Source organism: Diceros bicornis, chromosome 8, assembly GCF_020826845.1.
Source record: "Diceros bicornis minor isolate mBicDic1 chromosome 8, mDicBic1.mat.cur, whole genome shotgun sequence".
Classification (NCBI taxonomy): Eukaryota; Metazoa; Chordata; class Mammalia; order Perissodactyla; family Rhinocerotidae; genus Diceros; species Diceros bicornis.
This window is the reverse complement of record NC_080747.1, coordinates 34,004,855-34,022,737: the sequence shown is the minus strand read 5'-3', so window position 1 is coordinate 34,022,737 and position 17,883 is coordinate 34,004,855. Positions and strand designations below refer to the sequence as shown.

Sequence of the window (17,883 nt, the reverse complement as noted above, 5' to 3'; positions counted from 1 at the left end):
CTGTACGTGTCTTTCTTTGTCTAGCTTATTTCATTTAGCATAATGCCCTCAAGGTCCATCCATACTGTTGCAAATGGCAGAATTTCCTTCTTTCTCGTGGAGGAATAATATTCCATTGTATAAGTGTGTATATATATATACCACATCTCTATCCATTCATCTGTTGACGGACACTTAGTTGTTTCTAAGTCTTGGCTATTGTGAATAATGCTGCCATGAACACAGGAGTGCAGACATCTCTTCGGTATCCTGTTTTCATTTCTTTGGATATATACCCAGAAGTGAGACTGCTGGATCATATGGTAATTCTATTTTTAATTTTTTGAGGGACCTTCATACTGTTTTCCATAGTGGCTGCACCAATTTACATTCCCACTAACAGTGTACAAGAGTTCCTTTTTCTCCACATCCTCACCAATACTTGTTATTTCTCGTCTTTTTTATAATAGCCATTCTAACAGGTGTGAAGGGATATTTCTTTGTGGTTTTGATTTGCATTTCCCTGATGGTTAGTGATGCTGAGCACCTTTTCATGCACCTGCTGGTCATCTGCATGTCTTCTTTGGAAAAATATCTATTCAGTTCCTTTGCCATTTTTTAATCATATTGGGGTGATTTTTGCTATTGAGTTGTGTGTTATATTATTTTTTATCAACACTTCAAAATCAATCTGATTCATTCAATCACATTTTTTCACCTAGAAATCAACTGAACTACCAAAACTGGTAGAACCAATTAGGTGCAGGGTTGGACACTTGACATTCAATGATACCCCTTTATAAAACTGACCCTTTTCTAGTCTTATAAAAATAGGACTAAAACAATCTATTAATGCCTTTTTTAACCAATCCCAGATTATAATCCCATGCTCACCTCCAAGAAGTAGCCACTGTTCTGAGTTTTTATTTTAATTATTTCCTTGCTTTTCTCTATAGTCTTGCCACCCATGTATGCATTCTTATATATTATCGCTTTTTAATTAAAAGTTGGTAACATTTGTTAGTGGCCTCCTAAGCATCCACTTCCCCCAGATTTTCCTTTAGGGGAATTCATAGCTTCTCTAATGGGTAACAGCCAGAATGTTTGTTAGGAATGGACCAGGGTGGATCCTGACTGGCTTAAGTCAATCAACTTGTCTATTCCCTGGGTGAGCATGAATGAGGGATGTATCCCTTTTCTCCATCCAGAGGGTATAAAGAGAATATGAGGACTGGAATTGCTCTTGCCCAGCCATCCCTCAAGTGGAAAAGCCTGGACTTTCTGGGGTGGGGCAGGTGTGGATGCACTACGTAAAGCCTGAGCATAAAGCCACGCAGTGCACAGCCCAGTCAAAAGGCCAAGAGAATCCAGGTCTTTACAGACATCACTGAGCTGCTGCTGAGTCAGTCTTGTCTGAAGTAGGGATCTACCTCCAGACTGTCAATGAGAATAAACCATCTTTTTTTCTAACACCCGTTTAGGTTGGATTTCTGTTGGTTGCAACCATCAGAATACTAACTCAAACACACAACAAAAACTTGTGAATGAAAAAATTACTAAACACACACTCATAAAACCAAATGAGAAAAGAAAAAGATTTTTAACACATCATACAATTCACAACTCTTGATGGAAGTTACAAGTCAGTGGCCTAGCACGTCAAAGCAACACCAGGGTCCCTCAGGCCACTTGGGGCCCAGAGTTCCCATACACATTAGAATGTGGGGTTGGGGAGATGCCTAGAGCCTCCTTTGGATAAGATTTCCCTCCTTTCCAGGTGACAGTAACTATTAAGCAGTGTATTGGGTGAAGAGATTGATTTTGGAGGTTTCTTCAAAAATATTAAAAACATGTCTAAGGCCAACACTGGCCTCCATCATCCTTAGACAACCCCCAACTCTCCATTATGGCTCCCCCTCACTAATATCCCTCAAGGACACCCTTGGGGAAGAGCCTGTATCACACCCAATAGCACGGTGGTTCCCAGCCCAGATAAAGCAGCCAGACTGCCTGGGTTTCAAGATCAGCTCCACCATCTAATGACTATGGGACTTTGGCCATTTACTTATTTTTCTGTAAAATGGAAGTGATTAAGAGTTTGTACCTAGCTCACAGAATAGTCAAGAAGTTAAATGCTTAGAACAGGGCCAGTCAGGTTATAAGCCCTCATAAGTGTTTGCCATGATCTATGGCAATTTGAGGGAGTTTGGAGAAAATCTGATCACTATCCATCAAGAAAGGGCCAGCCATGGCCCCAGGCTAGGGCCAGGCAGCACTGAGGACTCCTACCTTCTGCACCAGGGCTGAGCAGCCCTCCGGCTCTCCCCTCCAGTTTCACCCTGCACCCCCCTCACCCTGACTCCCAACGCTCCGCCTCACTAGGCTCCTTCAACTCTTCCTTTGGAGTCTTCACATAGCCTGCAGCCTTCACCTAGAACACAATTTCCTGCTCCTTTCTGTCCGGACAGTTCCTGCTCATCCTTTGGTCTCAGCATCAACACCGCTTCCTCAGAGAGGCCTGTCCGAGGGCCCATAGACCAAAGGAGGTCCTGGCCCTCTCTGTATTCCACACAACCTGCTCCTCCCTTTCTGAACAGGTATCACACACGGAATTCTATGTGCAGGGTCTGTCTTTCCTAGTGGAATGTAACCCCCCCGCCACGGGTTGGGGACCACACTTGTCTCATCTACTACTGAGTTCCTAGGAAGTGCTCAATAAAGATATGATGAATGAATGCAGAATGTCCCAAACTGAGACAAATTGCCAATGCACACATACTGGTGCAGGAAGGCGACAACGAATTAACAGTCTAGAAGTCAACGACCCTCAGACAAACCACTGACCCTCAAGTCTCAGTTTCATTTCCAACTCACCTCCCAAGAGCTTCTGACCCACAACAAAGAACTCTTGTAGGTTTCCTTTGCGAAAAGTAGTTAAGAACTATCCAGGCATGAAATCCCAAAGAAAAATGCCTCAGGAAAAAAACTGCCATATTCCACTACCTCTCCAAGAGCAGTAGGAGATTCTCCTGGGAATGCTGTTCAAGGTCTTCTGATAGGAGATAGGAAATGTGAAGTTCCTAAAAAAGCTTCCTTATGACCCAAGATCTCAGACTCCAGCGTCAAGAATCTTCAAGCTGTTGTTTTATACATCCGAGTGTATGAGCATGTGAATGAGAGACAGTAAAACACACACAAAACATTAAGATCCAAGTATTTTTACCATAAAACAAGATGCACATTCCTGAAAATAAATGAATAAGTTCCCAAAGTAAAACATATAACCAAAAACCTCGTATTCTGCAAAATCACACACTGAAAAATAACAGGGCTTATTGAAAATATAGAGCTGGGGCTGGAGGTTCAAATCCCATTCAACTTTGTAATCAGAACACTAACAAAAAAACAATAAGACCACTGAAAATTACTAGCACAGATGAAAAAGATGTGTTCTATTTCCAATTACAGAATAAATATGGGACTTCACCAAAAGGATGGAGCGGCGGCAAGGATGCCTGACAGAAAGGGTATGAGGATATATAGAAAACCCTAAAGAATCCACCAGAAAACTTTTAGAAGTAATAAACGAATATGGTAGAGTTGCAGGATACAAAATCAACATACAAAAATCAGTTGCATTTCTGTACACTAACAACGAAGTAGCAGAAAGAGAAATTAAGAATACCATCCCATTTACAATTGCAACAAAAAGAATAAAATACCTAGGAATAAACTTAACCAAAGAGGTGAAAGATCTGTACACCGAAAACTATAAAACATTTCTGAAAGAAATTGAAGAAGACACAAAGAAATGGAAAGATATTCCGTGCTCCTGGATTGGAAGAATTAACATAGTTAAGATGTCCATACTTCCTAAAGCAATCTATAGATTCAATGCAATCTCTATCAAAGTTCCAACAACATTTTTCACAGAAATAGAACAAAGAATCCTAAAATTTATATGGAACAACAAAAGACCCCGGATAGCTAAAGGAATCCTGAGAAAAAAGAACAAAGCTGGAGGTATCACACTCCCTGATTTCAAAATATACTACAAAGCTATAGTAACCAAAACAGCATGGTACTGGCACAAAAACAGACATACAGATCAATGGAATAGAATCGAAAGCCCAGAAATGAACCCACACACACATCTATGGACAGCTAACCTTTGACAAAGGAGCCAAGAACATACAATGGGGAAAAGAAAGTCTCTTCAACAAATGGTGTTGGGAAAACTGGATAGCTACATGCAAAAAAATGAAAGTAGACTCTTACCTTACACCATACACAAAAATTAACTCCAAATGGATTAAAGACTTGAATGTAAGACCTGAAACTGTGAAACTTCTAGAAGAAAACATAGGCAGTACGCTCTTCGACATCGGTCTTAGCAACATCTTTCCAAGCACCATGTCTGACCGGGCAAGAGAAACAATAGAAAAAATAAACAAATGGGACTACATCAAACTAAAAAGCTTCTGCACAGCAAAGGAAACCATCAACAAAACGAAAAGACAACCTAACAATTGGTAGAAGATATTTGCAAACCATATATCTGATAAGGGCTTAATCTCCAAAATATATAAAGAACTCATGCATCTCAACAACAAAAAAACTAACAACCCAATTAAAAAATGGGCAAAAGACCTGAACAGACATTTCTCCAAAGAAGATATACAGATGGCCAACAGACACATGAAAAGACGTTCAAAATCACTAACTATCAGGGAAATGCAAATCAAAACTACAATGAGATATCACCTCACGCCCGTCAGAATGGCTATAATTAACAAGACAGGAAACAACATGTGTTGGAGAGGATGTGGAGAGAAGGGAACTCTCATACACTGCTGGTGGGAGTGCAAACTGGTCCAGCCACTATGGAAAACAGTATGGAGATTCCTCAAAAAATCAAGGATAGAACTACCATATGATCCAGCTATTCCACTGTTGGGTATTTATCCAAAGAACTTGAAAACACCAATATGTAAAGGTACATGCACCCCTGTGTTCATTGCAGCGTTATTCACAATAGCCAAGACTTGGAAGCAACCTAAGTGCCCATCAAGGGATGAATGGATAAAGAAGCTGTGGTATATATACACAATGGAATACTACTCAGCCATAAGAAACGACGAAATCCAGGCATTTGTGACAACATGGACGGACATTGAGGGTATAATGCAAAGTGAAATAAGTCAGAGGGAGAGGGTCTAATACCGTATGATTTCCTTCATTAAGTAGTAGATAATAACAACAATAAACAAACACATAGAGACAGAGATTGGATTGGTGGTTACCAGAGGGGAAGGGGGGAGGGAGGAGGGTGAAAGGGATAATTCGGTACATGTGTGTGGTGATGGGTTGTAATTAGTATTTTGGTGGTGAACATGATGTAATCTATGCAGAAATAGAAGTATAATGATGTACACCTGAAATTTTTACAATGTTATAAACCAATGTTACTGCAATAAACAAAAAATTTAAAAAAAAAAAAGATTGAATACAAATTTACAAAAAAAAAAAAAAAGAAAGGGTATGAGGAAAGACTGAGGCTGCTGCATTATGGAGATAAGAGAAAAATGCAGAACAATCTAGGAAAATCAGACCTTTTAATAAGCACAAAGCCAAATGGAGCCCAGAGAAAGAACAAGGGGCGATCACCTCTCTGGTTTACCTCCACTAGCCTACTTTGCTTTCAACTACTGCTATTTGGTGATGCAAAATAGTAAGGTGCTAAGAAAAATCTCACAGGAACCATTGCAACTGTGCCTTATAAAGCATCATTCCCTGTTTCCCGATTGCATATGCAATACTTCATATTACAGAAACATAAATTATAGTAGAGTCAACTATATTTGCTCAGAACACCAGGGGCCCATGCCAGGTGAGGGCTCTGGGAGTAGAGCTGCGGCCAGGAGGTACCAGATGGATAGGCCAAGAGAAGAACCACTGTGAGGAGCACTGTTTGAGGGCCTAGGAGCCACGTCAGATCAGAGTCCTGATCAGCCTGCCTGCCAGTCCTAACATGAGTGAACAGACACAGTAAAGAACCTTGAACTGGGACAGTGGGGCAATGGCTATCTGTGTTACACAAGGACTAAATGGAATGACAAACGTGGAGTACTCATCAAAATGCCTGGTGGGGAGACATCCTAAATACACATGCTTTTCTTCCCCTTGTTGATAATAATTTCAGTTCTAGATCTCAGTATCCAGGACTATTTGAATACAGAGTGGAGGCCAGGTCTCAACCAAGGAGAAAGAGGTTGGTGAAGAGAAAGAGAGTAAAAACAGTTCCACCCATCGACTATGGTTTATTCTGCTCCTGTAATGGTTTTTCACTATAGTCCTAACCACTCTCCTGCCAAAATTTATCTTTTTAAAAACATTGACAAGGCTCCAGTTTCAGAGAATGTGCTAGGGAGCCGTAGAGGTGGAACTGTTTCCTAGCAACTAACAGTACCACGCACACAGAAGATGCTCAATAAACAGCTGTTCAGGGAAAGAGGAGAGAGAGAGGGAGGGGCAGGTCATCTGTTTGGTTAAACAGTTAGCTGGGTTCATGATATTTTTAGAAGTTTTGCTTTTACTGCTAGAGCATAGCACTCACCAGCCCAAGCTCAAGCTCTGGAACAAGATTGCCCTGGTTCAAATCCCAGCTCTGCCTCTTATTAGCTGTGACTTCATGCAAATCAGTTAACCATACTCCATTTTCCCATCTGTAAAATGGGCATAAAATGGTGCTTACCTGAGAAGGACCTTATGTGCCAGGCACTGTGCTAGGTGGTGTATCTATACAGCTATATCTAAAGATACAGATATATATCATCTCATTAACTCAGACTAGCACTGGCACACGATAAGTGGTCTCAAAGTGTGTTAGCTACCGTTATTTTTATTTGGCACTGAGCTGGCCACCTTATCATTTTACATTATCACATTCTGTCGACTCTTGCAACATGATGAATAAGGCTTCCTCTTGTCACCCTCCCCTCCTATTTATGACATCTTGCAAGGTCCCTGTGGAAACAGGCGGCAACCACAGCTGTTCGTTGATGACAACATTCAGCTCCACCAGCTCCTTTTATAATTTTCTGTAGGAAAGGCAGAAAGGATGCTATTTCTCAGTGTTTCCATTGGGTCATAACCATGGTCATTTATTAATACCAGCTACTGGTCATTAGTTTTTGTCGGGTATTTTCCTTTTAAAAATACCTAACAAGAACTCATATAGGTGACTACTATAATAAAAATTCCTCAGTGCTTTTTTTTTTAGATATCCTGTCATTGGAAGTACTGATGTTTCTCTCATATAAAGAAATGGGAATTATCTAGACTCTACATCATGTGAGAGAGAGGAGGCTGACTGATTGCTTTGAGGTGAGGAGAGAAAGAGAAGGTGAGAGTCCCAGGGCAGAATGCGGGGGGCATATTTATTTAAAGAAAAGAGATGTTTGCTCTCCTACCCTGCACACAGGATGTCCAAGTGCAGTGAGCTCCACACCAGTCCAACCTGAGGGGAAGGTTGGCCTCCTAAAATAATTCTTTCAACTGATATCACCTACCTAAGAGCCAACAGTGGAATCACTTTCCAAGTGTCCAATCACTGACTGTCTCCAGGCAACTATTGGATAAACTGCTTTTTTTAATCAGTCTGTTAAAAAAAAACAAAACACTCTGCTTCCTGTCAGGGCAGCAACAGAGTCTATTTTCTCTGCCACAGCAGTCCAAGTGCCAATCAGGTAATTGTAGCTGGGCACAGGCTTACTGAGAAAATCTCTCAGGCAGTGGGTAATGTGGCTCTGGGGCCCTAGTGAGGAGCAGAGGGAATAAACCGAGGAAGAGTGACATAATGACTAAGACCCAGGCCTTGGCCGCAAAAGCTCTAGGGTTTATCTAAGGAGGCAAATCCTACCCAACCATACGTTCATTACAATGAAATATGACGACTTTTCTAACAGAAGTGAGTACTAAACGTCAGGTGTACACAGAGAAGGAAGGATTAATGGGCTTAGAGGAATCAGGGAGTCTGTCTCAGAGGCTGTCATATTTAAGCTCTGTCTTAAAAGGATTTGTCCCTGTAGAAGTGGAGAAGGGGCATTGAAGGGTGCCCCTACCTCAACAGCCATTCTCCCCTTTCTTCTGAGGAATAGGACCCAGACTATTACCTGGGGACACTGCAGCCTCCCCTGCAATCAGGAGTGGCCATGTTACCGAAATTCTGGGCAATAAAAGGGAAGTAGAAGCGTGAGGAAGAATTTTCCAGAAGGCATCTTATAAGGAAAGAATGCACCCTTCATTTTCCATTCTTCCATTCTGCTTCCTGGAGAGGTGATATGATGATGAATCTTTAGCAGCCATGTTGGACCATGAGAAAAGGGGTCTAGAGGTGGTGGGTTCAAGTGTTCAAAGAAACCTAAGTCACAGACCTCCAGAGTTTACAACTTATGGGGCTCCCAAATGGCACACGACTTATTAGTTCATAAAGCCCCTTCTTTTAGAAGAATTTGGGGGCAAGTTCCAAAATCAGAGGACATCTGTGAGTCACCACCCAAAGTCTCAGAAGAAATTGCTCACTCACTGAGAAGCAGGCAGGTTCCTTGCAGCCCCTTCTCACCTCAGAGTAAAGTGCAGCCTCTACAGCCCCTATTTTGTGTAAGAATTTTAACCCAGAGTCCAGGCTCAAACATAAATCCCACAGTCCTCTCTGCCATTTCTCCTAGAAGAGGAGTTCTTGATTTGTCTGTGCCTTGGTCCTAAGAGATGTAGTGCATCCTCATGCAAACCCTACTCTGAGTGGCCTGCAAGAATATTCGAGAACTTCTGACTCGGTTGGCTCCCTTCCCCACCCCTTCCCCCCACACATACCTTCAACACACCCGGAGAACTTTAAGAATGTTTCTACTCCACCTTTTTTCAAAACATAATCACAATAAAAGCATGTGTTGTGTATCCAAGCAAGCCCTTGTCTCAATAAATTAGCATCAATCTAATTCCCCTGCTCAGCACCCTTCACGGCCTTAGCTTACATATTATCTTCACTATGAGTCCTTGTCTGCCTAAAGCACTTTTCTCTTAAGCCCCCCATTCTTTATCTTCATAGTACTTATCCCAATTTGCAATTATGTATTTCCTATTTAAGCTCCCCCCCACTACATTGTGCATTCCATGTGGGAGGGAATTATGTCTATTTTGTTCATCATCTAACCCTGGTTCTTAGCACTATGCCAGGCACATTGTTGGAGCTTAGTAAACACTTTTCAGGAAATGAATTTTAAAATTCGTTTAAAACACTTTCACACCTTAATGCTTATTTTCACCATTAATGCTTATTTTTAGAGTTTACACTGATGTGAACTTAGGAGCGATAGCCAAGCGTCCCAAATAATTATTTTCACATTTTAAACCATTTGACTGAGCCTATCCTAGTCTTCATTCAATTTCCTATTAGAATAAAACAATTGTTTGAATACCATTTTTTCAAATGTTTCTTAGGGAAGGAAAAGAGAACTGTGTACTCAGCACAATAAATATTCCTTGGTACAGCACAATTCCTTGGTAAAAAATAAGGCTGAGGATTTTTTATAACAGTATTGGGTCACGGAAATAAAAATGCTACAAATCCTCTGCCCTTGACTTTTATTGAAAAAACAAGTGCAGATCTATTCTTACATGGCCCTCCTAATGGGCTATTTAGGGATAGATGGGTGGAGTATGTCCCTAACTTCTAAGGTTGACCAGGAGGCCAAGCTCATCCTACAGTAGTTGCACCAGGGTAACTATCACAGGCAGAACGCAGAACGGTGGAAACATGGAGCTTTCTCAGGCTAACCAATATTTTATTCTTAAGTTCCCAACACAAATATAAGGATACGATTTTGCTAATAGGTAGTATAAGTTTAGGGGAAGGTGTTAGCCAAGATATTCCTTAGGTGCATGTTATATGACAACATCATCTCGTTTTTTTCCCTTACGCCAAAGATAATTCCCTGAGATACGACGGCTATCCCGTCAGGATTAGCTGCATGAGGACATTTCTTTGGGAGTGTTGTTTTCAATACTGCAAACATGGAATTTCACCACAGCAGAACTGAACTCCATGACATCATTCTTCCTTGCAGAGAGAGATATAACATCTCCTCATGTCCAGGCAGAGGTCTGTCCAATAGTCTGTCATTTTCTTTTTTTAAAAAAAGAACTATTTTTTTTCTTGTATCACCTAGTAACTCTCTAGTTTAGGCTATTTTTATATTTCTCAATCACTTCAAAACAAAGTTCTATTATCCTTTCCTTTCCTCACGTAATTGCACTGAAGTCATCCTTTTTCCCAACCCCACCCCCCCCCACAAAAGGATCATATCTCATACCTTTCTTTTGCTTCAAAGGTAAACACACACACATCCTTAGGAAAAAATGGGGGGAAATAATATAAACTTACATTGCACATTTTTCTAAATCATGTAATAGTGAACTGTATTTAAAAAGAAAATCTAGTTCCAACGAGAGTAGTTTAGTCAAAAAGCAACAAGTGTTAAGCGATTCAGTCTTCAGCCATGAAAATAAAGGCCAAATGATGAAGGTGAGACTCGAATGCAGGTGACAAGGATGCTGACCACAAGCCAAGCTTCCCAGAAATCACAGAGATGCTTTGTTCAGACCCTTCAGTTCTTCAGGATGGGACCTGGATACCTGTAGGCGAGGTTGCCAATCTCCTCTCTTGGAAGGACCTGCCTCTTGGCTGAACTCAACAACAAAACTGTTCCCAGGTGAGATCTTGTCCAGATGGGAGAACTCGCAGGTAAAGATGAAGGAGCTGTGGCAAAGGCCTCAGACAGATGTGCCAACGGCACTTACACACATCAGCACTGAGAAGCGATATCCCTTCGCATCCATATTCAAAGAACAAAACAGACCACACAGGTATTAGGTCCTTCCTCAAACTCTCTGGGGAATGTAAAGTATGGAATAAAGAGCCTTCTCCTTTAGAAAATGTTAAAAGCACACATGGACTATGCATTTATTCATCCCCAGTATGAAATAGGCGTTGGAGATAAAACTATAACAAGAGAGCCATGGTCCCTAATCTCATAAACAAAAAATATTCTAGAAGGGCCGGCCCTGTGGCTTAGCAGTTAAGTGTGCACGCTCCGCTGCTGGCGGCCCGGGTTCGGATCCCGGGCGCACACCGGCGCACCGCTTCTCCGGCCATGCTGAGGCGGCGTCCCACATACAGCAACTAGAAGGATGTGCAGCTATGACATACAACTATCTAGTGGGGCTTTGGGGGAAAAAAATAAATAAATAAATAAAAATTTAAAAAAAAAATATTCTAGAATATCTGTCCTCTTAAGAAATCATCCAATAATGAATCAGCAAGCTTTAAAAAAATTAAAAAGGAATTACTTACCCACGGGCCACTTGCCCTAATAACCTTCAATGGAGTGACTGGGAGCTATGGCAGTAACAACAGGACACAGAAACCAGATTCTAGCAACCCCGAACTATAGACAACCCCGATGCCCAATTCCACCTCAGCAACGTGAGGCCTGAAGGCATCAAGCGAAGGTGAGGAGCCTGATTCTTCTTGCCTGAGAGCCTCAGTAGCACCACCTACTTGGTTTCCAGCCCTCTACCCAGTGTAACACTGAGGTGGTCTGTCCAAGTGAGGAGAGCCCCTGGGTCCCGCAGGTGAAAGAGACAAACTATGGGGAATAGTCTAGGGAGCCACAGCTTCTGAAATCCACATCCTGCCTCCACATGGGGGTTGGGGATCTCTGCACAGTCACAGGTACAGAAAGCTCAGTCCTTACAGAAATCTTTATACATGGTCCTAAATGTGGGCAGCAATGTAGGGGATCGGATAACAAGGGCTGCAAAGTCAGACAACCTGGGTTCGAATCCTGACGCTAACAAGTACTTACTGACTAGGTGACCCTGGACAAGTCTCCTAACTCCTAGAAGCCCCAGTTTCCTCAACTATAAATTTTGCGTATCTGGATACGTATATTCGTAGAAGTTAAGAAAGTACACTTTGGATTAAAGTTTTAGTTCTGCCACTCACTTGTGACTTTGGGCAAGATATTTAATCGCTCAGAGCCTCAGTTTTCTCATCTGAAACGGGAATAATAATAGTACTTATAAGGGGTTAATGGATACATAGACTTTGTAGCCCAGTGCCTGGCACATAGTAAGCACTCAATAAATATCAGCTTTTATCATCAGGAGCATCAATTTCATTACCATCGTTATCATTATCATGTTACTCCTAATTATGACACTTTTAAGTTTCTGAATGGTCCAAAGCAAAAAGAAAAGCTGCCAGGCCAATTTCCAGGAGCTGCCTGGTCCCACCTAGCACTGACTGCCACCCAGAGAATGACAGCCAGATGTCTGCATCATGGCTCCATTGTATCTATCAGTGGAGAGCAGGGGGCCAAGAGATCCAGTTGCTGGCAACACATGCCCCACCCTATCCCTTCTTGGTGGCCAGAGCTCAGTCTGGCCATTTGGAGCTTGCTTAATGCAAACTCGGTTTCCAGGGAGATGATGGGGCAAGAAAGTGCCAACTCCACCTCCCATTCCACTTCCCCTTTCCCCAAATCTGTGGGACCTCACTGTTCTCCTACCACGTGACAGCATTGTGTCATAGCAGCCCTTGTATACAAACAAGCCAGACTATTTAAATGTCATTGTGAGAAAGATGCTGCCTGCTCTGATTTACATATCCATTCAGACCACTACTCCTTTCTGGATCTAGCCAGAAAAGTTTGCATTCCTCTTCCTCAGCTCTCCATGCAGAGCTGGAGAACCATAGGCAAAGTTAAATCTTTGTTGTAGTAAAAAGATATAAAAGTCATCAAGTCCCTACAGAGATGGAGAACTAGAATGACTATATAACTTATGGCATATGTTCACCTGTCACTACGTAGCAAATGTCATAAGTTACTGGCCACTAAATGCTACATTCTCTCAAAGGTTACATATAAATTTTCCTACTGCCAAACAATACATCTTTTAGTCTTGGAGAGCTAAGGTGCTCTCGGTCCTCTTAATCTTCAAAATCAGGTCCCGGTTGAATAAGAAAACAATTCTAGGTGGGCAGGGGGAAATGATCCAAAGTGATGAACTGATTCTTCCCAGCACTAGTTCCCATTCATGTGAAATATGGATGAAGACAAAAATAAGATTATATTCATACCCAAGCCCCACAGGCATGCTATGATTAAAGTTAAAGGAGTCCAGAAACCTCTCCAGTTGAGAAGGAAGGCTGAGTTGAGTTGAAATTTCCAACCCCTCCCTAAAGGCCTGGCAACCTGTTCCAAATCACAACTGAAACCAAGCTGAAGTGACATCTGTTTCTCCAGAAAGTGTTTGGCATTAAAAAGCAGAACTACAGCTTAGAACAGATAAATATTGTTGTGGGCGGAGAGGCAAAGGGGAGGGGGGACCAAGAAATTCAGAACTGTCTACCTGCTAACAAACCCTTGTAACTCAATAAATATCATCAGGGGAAAAAAAACAAAGGAAAGAAAGAAAAGCAGGGAGGAAAGAGGAAGGAAAATAAATGGGGGAATTATTCTTTTTCCTAGCAGGAGTTGACACAACTTCAGTGAACAAAACATTGCTACATTTGAAATGAATATTGAGACAGCCACTATTTGTATAATGATTTAATATTGGATTGTCTGCAAGAGGAGAGACATTAAGCATTTTGCTTGGAGTTTGGTAACAAAGACTATGCATTAAACTTAAATCTTCAGCATAATATTGAGGAATAATTTTCTAAACCTTAGTGGACTACCAGGATCATTTTACGAGTAAATACTACAGGTTTTATGCTGATCCCTAAATCTCTTTTAATTCAAGTTAGAGTAACACATAGCATCTACTTAACTTCTAGTCCAGGTATCCAGGTGAGATAATAGAATGAGATCAGCAGGTGATTGAACTATATTTTTTACACTAGAAACTTAGGGTTCTGAAGATTTTCTTTCAAAATCAGCCCTAGTTATTATTAATAACAACCATAGCAATAACAGTAGTATTAATGATGGTAGTAGTGGTGATGGTAGTAGTAATATTAATGGTAATAATAATACTAACCATTACTTATACAACACTTCCTAAGCACTGGGCACTATTCTAAGCAGTTTAAACATATTAACTTATTTAATCCTCACAGAACTCCTATGAGGTAGGTAAGCTATTATTAGTACCCCTGTTTTACAGATGCTTTCAACAATATCTCTCTGTTATTTTTGTTAACAACTAGAGCTATCTTTCAAAGAAAATATTTAGAATGAAATGGAGAGGAAACACAGCCTGTCCAAGGTCATACGGATAGAAGGCAATAGACCCAGGATTCAAACACAGGCTGACCAGCGCCAAAGTCTGACTTCGTACCCACTGTGCTGTCCTTACCGCCCCTTTGCTTAGGAAGGCGTTCTAGAAAAGGAATCTGGAAGGAAGTTGGTCAGTCCCCCGCCTGCTGGTAGCCAGAGTTAATCTTTGAAGTTTGCTGTTTCCTTTAGCAGTCTCGCCAAACCACATTAAGACGTGCAGCCTGCTCCTACAGCTATAGGAAGTCATGGAAGTGCGGCCCTGATGTTCTCACATGGTCTGTGACCTCCAGTAGGGTTTTCACCTGTGCCAGCTAAGGCAGAAACTGGGGGTGGGCTGAGGTGGGAGCACAGTTCCCAGGCCACCATTTCCCGCCCAGTAACACAGTCCTCAAATGGCCAAGGCTGCCGGTGAGAAATTCCTCACTAACGAGTTATCTCCTGGAGCTTGTTCCTTGAGCCTTTATTAAGAATGAACGTTTTCTCGCCAAGTCATGACTCCAGGAAGACCAAGGACTGAGGAGGACAGACAAGCTGCAAAGTTTGTTTATTAACCTGCTGCACCCAAGGGAACATTTTTCTGAAAGGGTGAAATTCCTGACGACTCAAAAGAAAAAAAAAAAAGGCCTGTGGGAAATTTAATCACCAACCGAACAAAAGTGGAAAACAAAGCTCTACCATTGAGGATGTTGTCGAAGACAATGGGGCCCCTAAAAGAGATGCAATTGTCTCCAGATAACAATCCTCCCGGGAATTCGGCCCGCACTAAGTACCACATTATTGCTATATTAGCCGAGGAATCTTTGTTCACCGGGCAACTGCGTGCAAAACCATCTGTTACTGCTCCTGGGTTCCCTCGGTTTGCAGACGCGGCATTTACATTTCAAGAGGAACCTCCGGGAAGGAAGAGGGGAGGTCTCCACCTCTCCCTGGAGCACACACCTTTTTAGACAGCCTGGGAGGGGAAGCTCTCCTTTCCGTGAAACCCAACTCCACAATTGAAAGGAGATAGGCTGCTTCAATAATGCACACGCAGAGCAGAGTGCCAAGGCTGCCTAGTCCTAAAGCCAGGCTCGCCCCGTTATGGCTTTCACATTCTCAAATTGGTGTACACAATAAGGTATCAAGAATAATAACACGCTGTCCATAGAGGCTAATGGGGCTCTACTTTCTTAAGGAAGCCCTTCTTTTTTTTAAACCTGTGTAACCAGGACAAAAGCTGATAATCTGTATCGCACAATATTTAGCCTGGAATATACCACCACTTAAAAACAGACTGTGATCTTCTGGGCTGGAGGAGATGTTTCAGGTCTTGATCTAGGTGGCGGCTATAGCAGTATATACATATGTCAAAATCCAGGGAACTGTGCATTTAAGATTTGTGCACTTTCCAGTATGTAACTTATACCACAATACATTTTTTCCAAGCAGAGTATGTCCATGTTACTCACAATTAAGGAAATTGGGAACAAACCACTTGCCTTCAAGAATTTTAAGACTGCTCTGCCCTTATATCCTCTCCACTCCACCATCCACATCCAAAATCTCTCCTGAGTTTTAAAGTTCAAGAACATAAAAAATACAGCTCGCTAACTCTCAACTAAGCTGGTGACTACAAATGCCTCTCGTGGGTCCTGTGAGCCCAAGTATGCAGCCCAGAGCGAGCACCTGTCACACCCCAAGCCCTCCCAACCACATATCAAAAATAAAAAGCCAAGGTCTTTTTCTCATCTGGTCTTCAGCTATCAAATTATGAGAGACATGATTGGGGTTTTTAGCAACAGAGCCTGGAGCTTATTCCTTTGTTTCTTTAACCCTGTTTTTAAATAAATGTTTCTAAACTCTGCCTAACACTCTCGTTTGCATGAAGCAGGTTAACTCTGTAAGGTGCAGGCCTCTGGCTGGAGTATTAGAGCAGCGTTAGTGAGGCGGTTTCCGCAAGCAATTCAGCAGGAATCCGTACTACCGTAGCTCTGTTACTCCAGCGGCATCTTGAGATCTGCCGTGCCACAGGAGGGTGTCACTAAGTGACAATCTGAGTACTAACAGGCTTCACCCTTGCTGGGTCATGACTTAGCGGTACATTTCTTCCTTCGAATTACCGGGCAGGGAGGGCTGCCTGTCCCTGAGGAAAACAGGGTCAAATTCGCCTTCTGCTAAGCCTCAAGAAAGGCCTCCCAGCGAAGCAGAGGCTCACTGCACGGATCCCAGAGGGTCACCTTTCCCTCCGGTCGCGCCCTCCAAGCGTCCTGGCCCCCGCAGACACGTCATTTCGGGAAGGGCCACCAACCTGTCTCTACAGATAGGCATCGAGAATCAGGATCACCCAGCGAGCGCTTCCTGGACTGAGCCGAGAGCGCCAGTGATTTCCCTGGCCTGCCACCGAGTCATTTAAGTGAAATATGCCCACGGGGCCGGGTACGCGGCACCAGGGAGCCCGCCCCGCTGCCTCTGGGATGAAGTAGGGGCTGCCAATGGCTGGGCAAACGTCTATGCGGATGGCGCGCTCGCAGGTGGGTCTTGCAGGCTCCCCGGCCTTGTGCGCTGTGCCAGCCTCACACTTGACCTGGGGCCAGGAATACAGCCGGAGGCTCCGGAGGGTATGCGCTTGGGTGGAGAAACTGCCCACTCCGCTCCAGAAGAGAAGGGCGGGGGGTCAAGAGGCGGAAGGCAGAACCGGGAGCAGGACTCCCGAAATGCGGCGTCCGCAAGGACTCCCGGGGCTCGCGCTTCCTGCGCCTTTGCGGCGTTTCTGCTCGCACTGCGCTTCCCTTGGCAGCGCCTGGAAGCGGCGGGAGCTGAGATTTGCGCTGCTGGCGGGCAGGAGGCGCGGGGGACCGCTTCCCGTCCCCACACGCACAGCTAGACTGCAGTGTCCCCCATTCGCGCCCACCCTCGCCCGAGACTCCAGTGCCAAAGCGCCCAGGAATCGCAGCTCGCCCGAGGTCCCGGCGGGTGACCCGGTGCAGCTGGCAACAGAAAATGGGGGATGCGGGGCGGACCTGCCGTCCGTGTGTGTGCGGGTCGGAGGCTCCGGGCGCCCCTGCAAGGCCGCCCGCCAGCCGCGGGCACCTACCTCGATCCACTTCTGCGCCTCGGAGAAGGCGGGCTCGGGGGGCGGTTCGGGTTGCAGGGGCTGAAGAGCTTCTAGACCGAGAGCGGGACAAGCCATTTGCGAAGCCCCGCGTCCACTCGAGCGTTGGGCCGCCGGGATGAGGACAGCCGCCGCCGCCGCCGCCGCCGCCGCCGCAGGAGCGCGCTCCCCGCCCCTTCCCGCCGGCCCGCCCGCCCTGCCCTCCCCTCCCCTCCCCTCCCCTCCCCTGGCCGCTCCCCTCCCCCGCCCCGCGCAGGTCCCAGAGGAGAGCCGCGCGCTGCTGGAGGACGCCGCCGCAGCTGTTCCCTGCGCCGCCCCGGCTCGGCCGCGCCGTGAGTCCCCGGCGGGAGCGAGCGCGGAGGCGCCGGGAGCTCCCTCTCCTCCACCTTCTCGGGCCGCTCTGCCCGGCTCCCGGGGTGGGGGGGGAGAGGTGTCAGCTACCGACTAAAAATAACCGAGAGTGAG

The 17,883-nt window shown here is 44.2% G+C and overlaps 1 protein-coding gene across 12 annotated transcripts in view; it reads right to left on the bottom strand.

The window, feature by feature from the left end:
• LIMCH1 (LIM and calponin homology domains 1) overlaps positions 1-17,577 on the bottom strand; it is a 325,835-nt gene extending 308,258 nt beyond the window's left edge. For all 12 annotated transcript variants that reach the window (XM_058546972.1, XM_058546961.1, XM_058546963.1 and 9 more), the window contains exon 1: positions 17,401-17,577. In XM_058546972.1, the coding sequence (XP_058402955.1) occupies positions 17,401-17,496 (96 nt within the window). In that variant the 5' untranslated portion in view covers positions 17,497-17,577. The remainder of the gene's footprint in view (positions 1-17,400) is intronic.
• Positions 17,578-17,883: the final 306 nt, after the last annotated feature.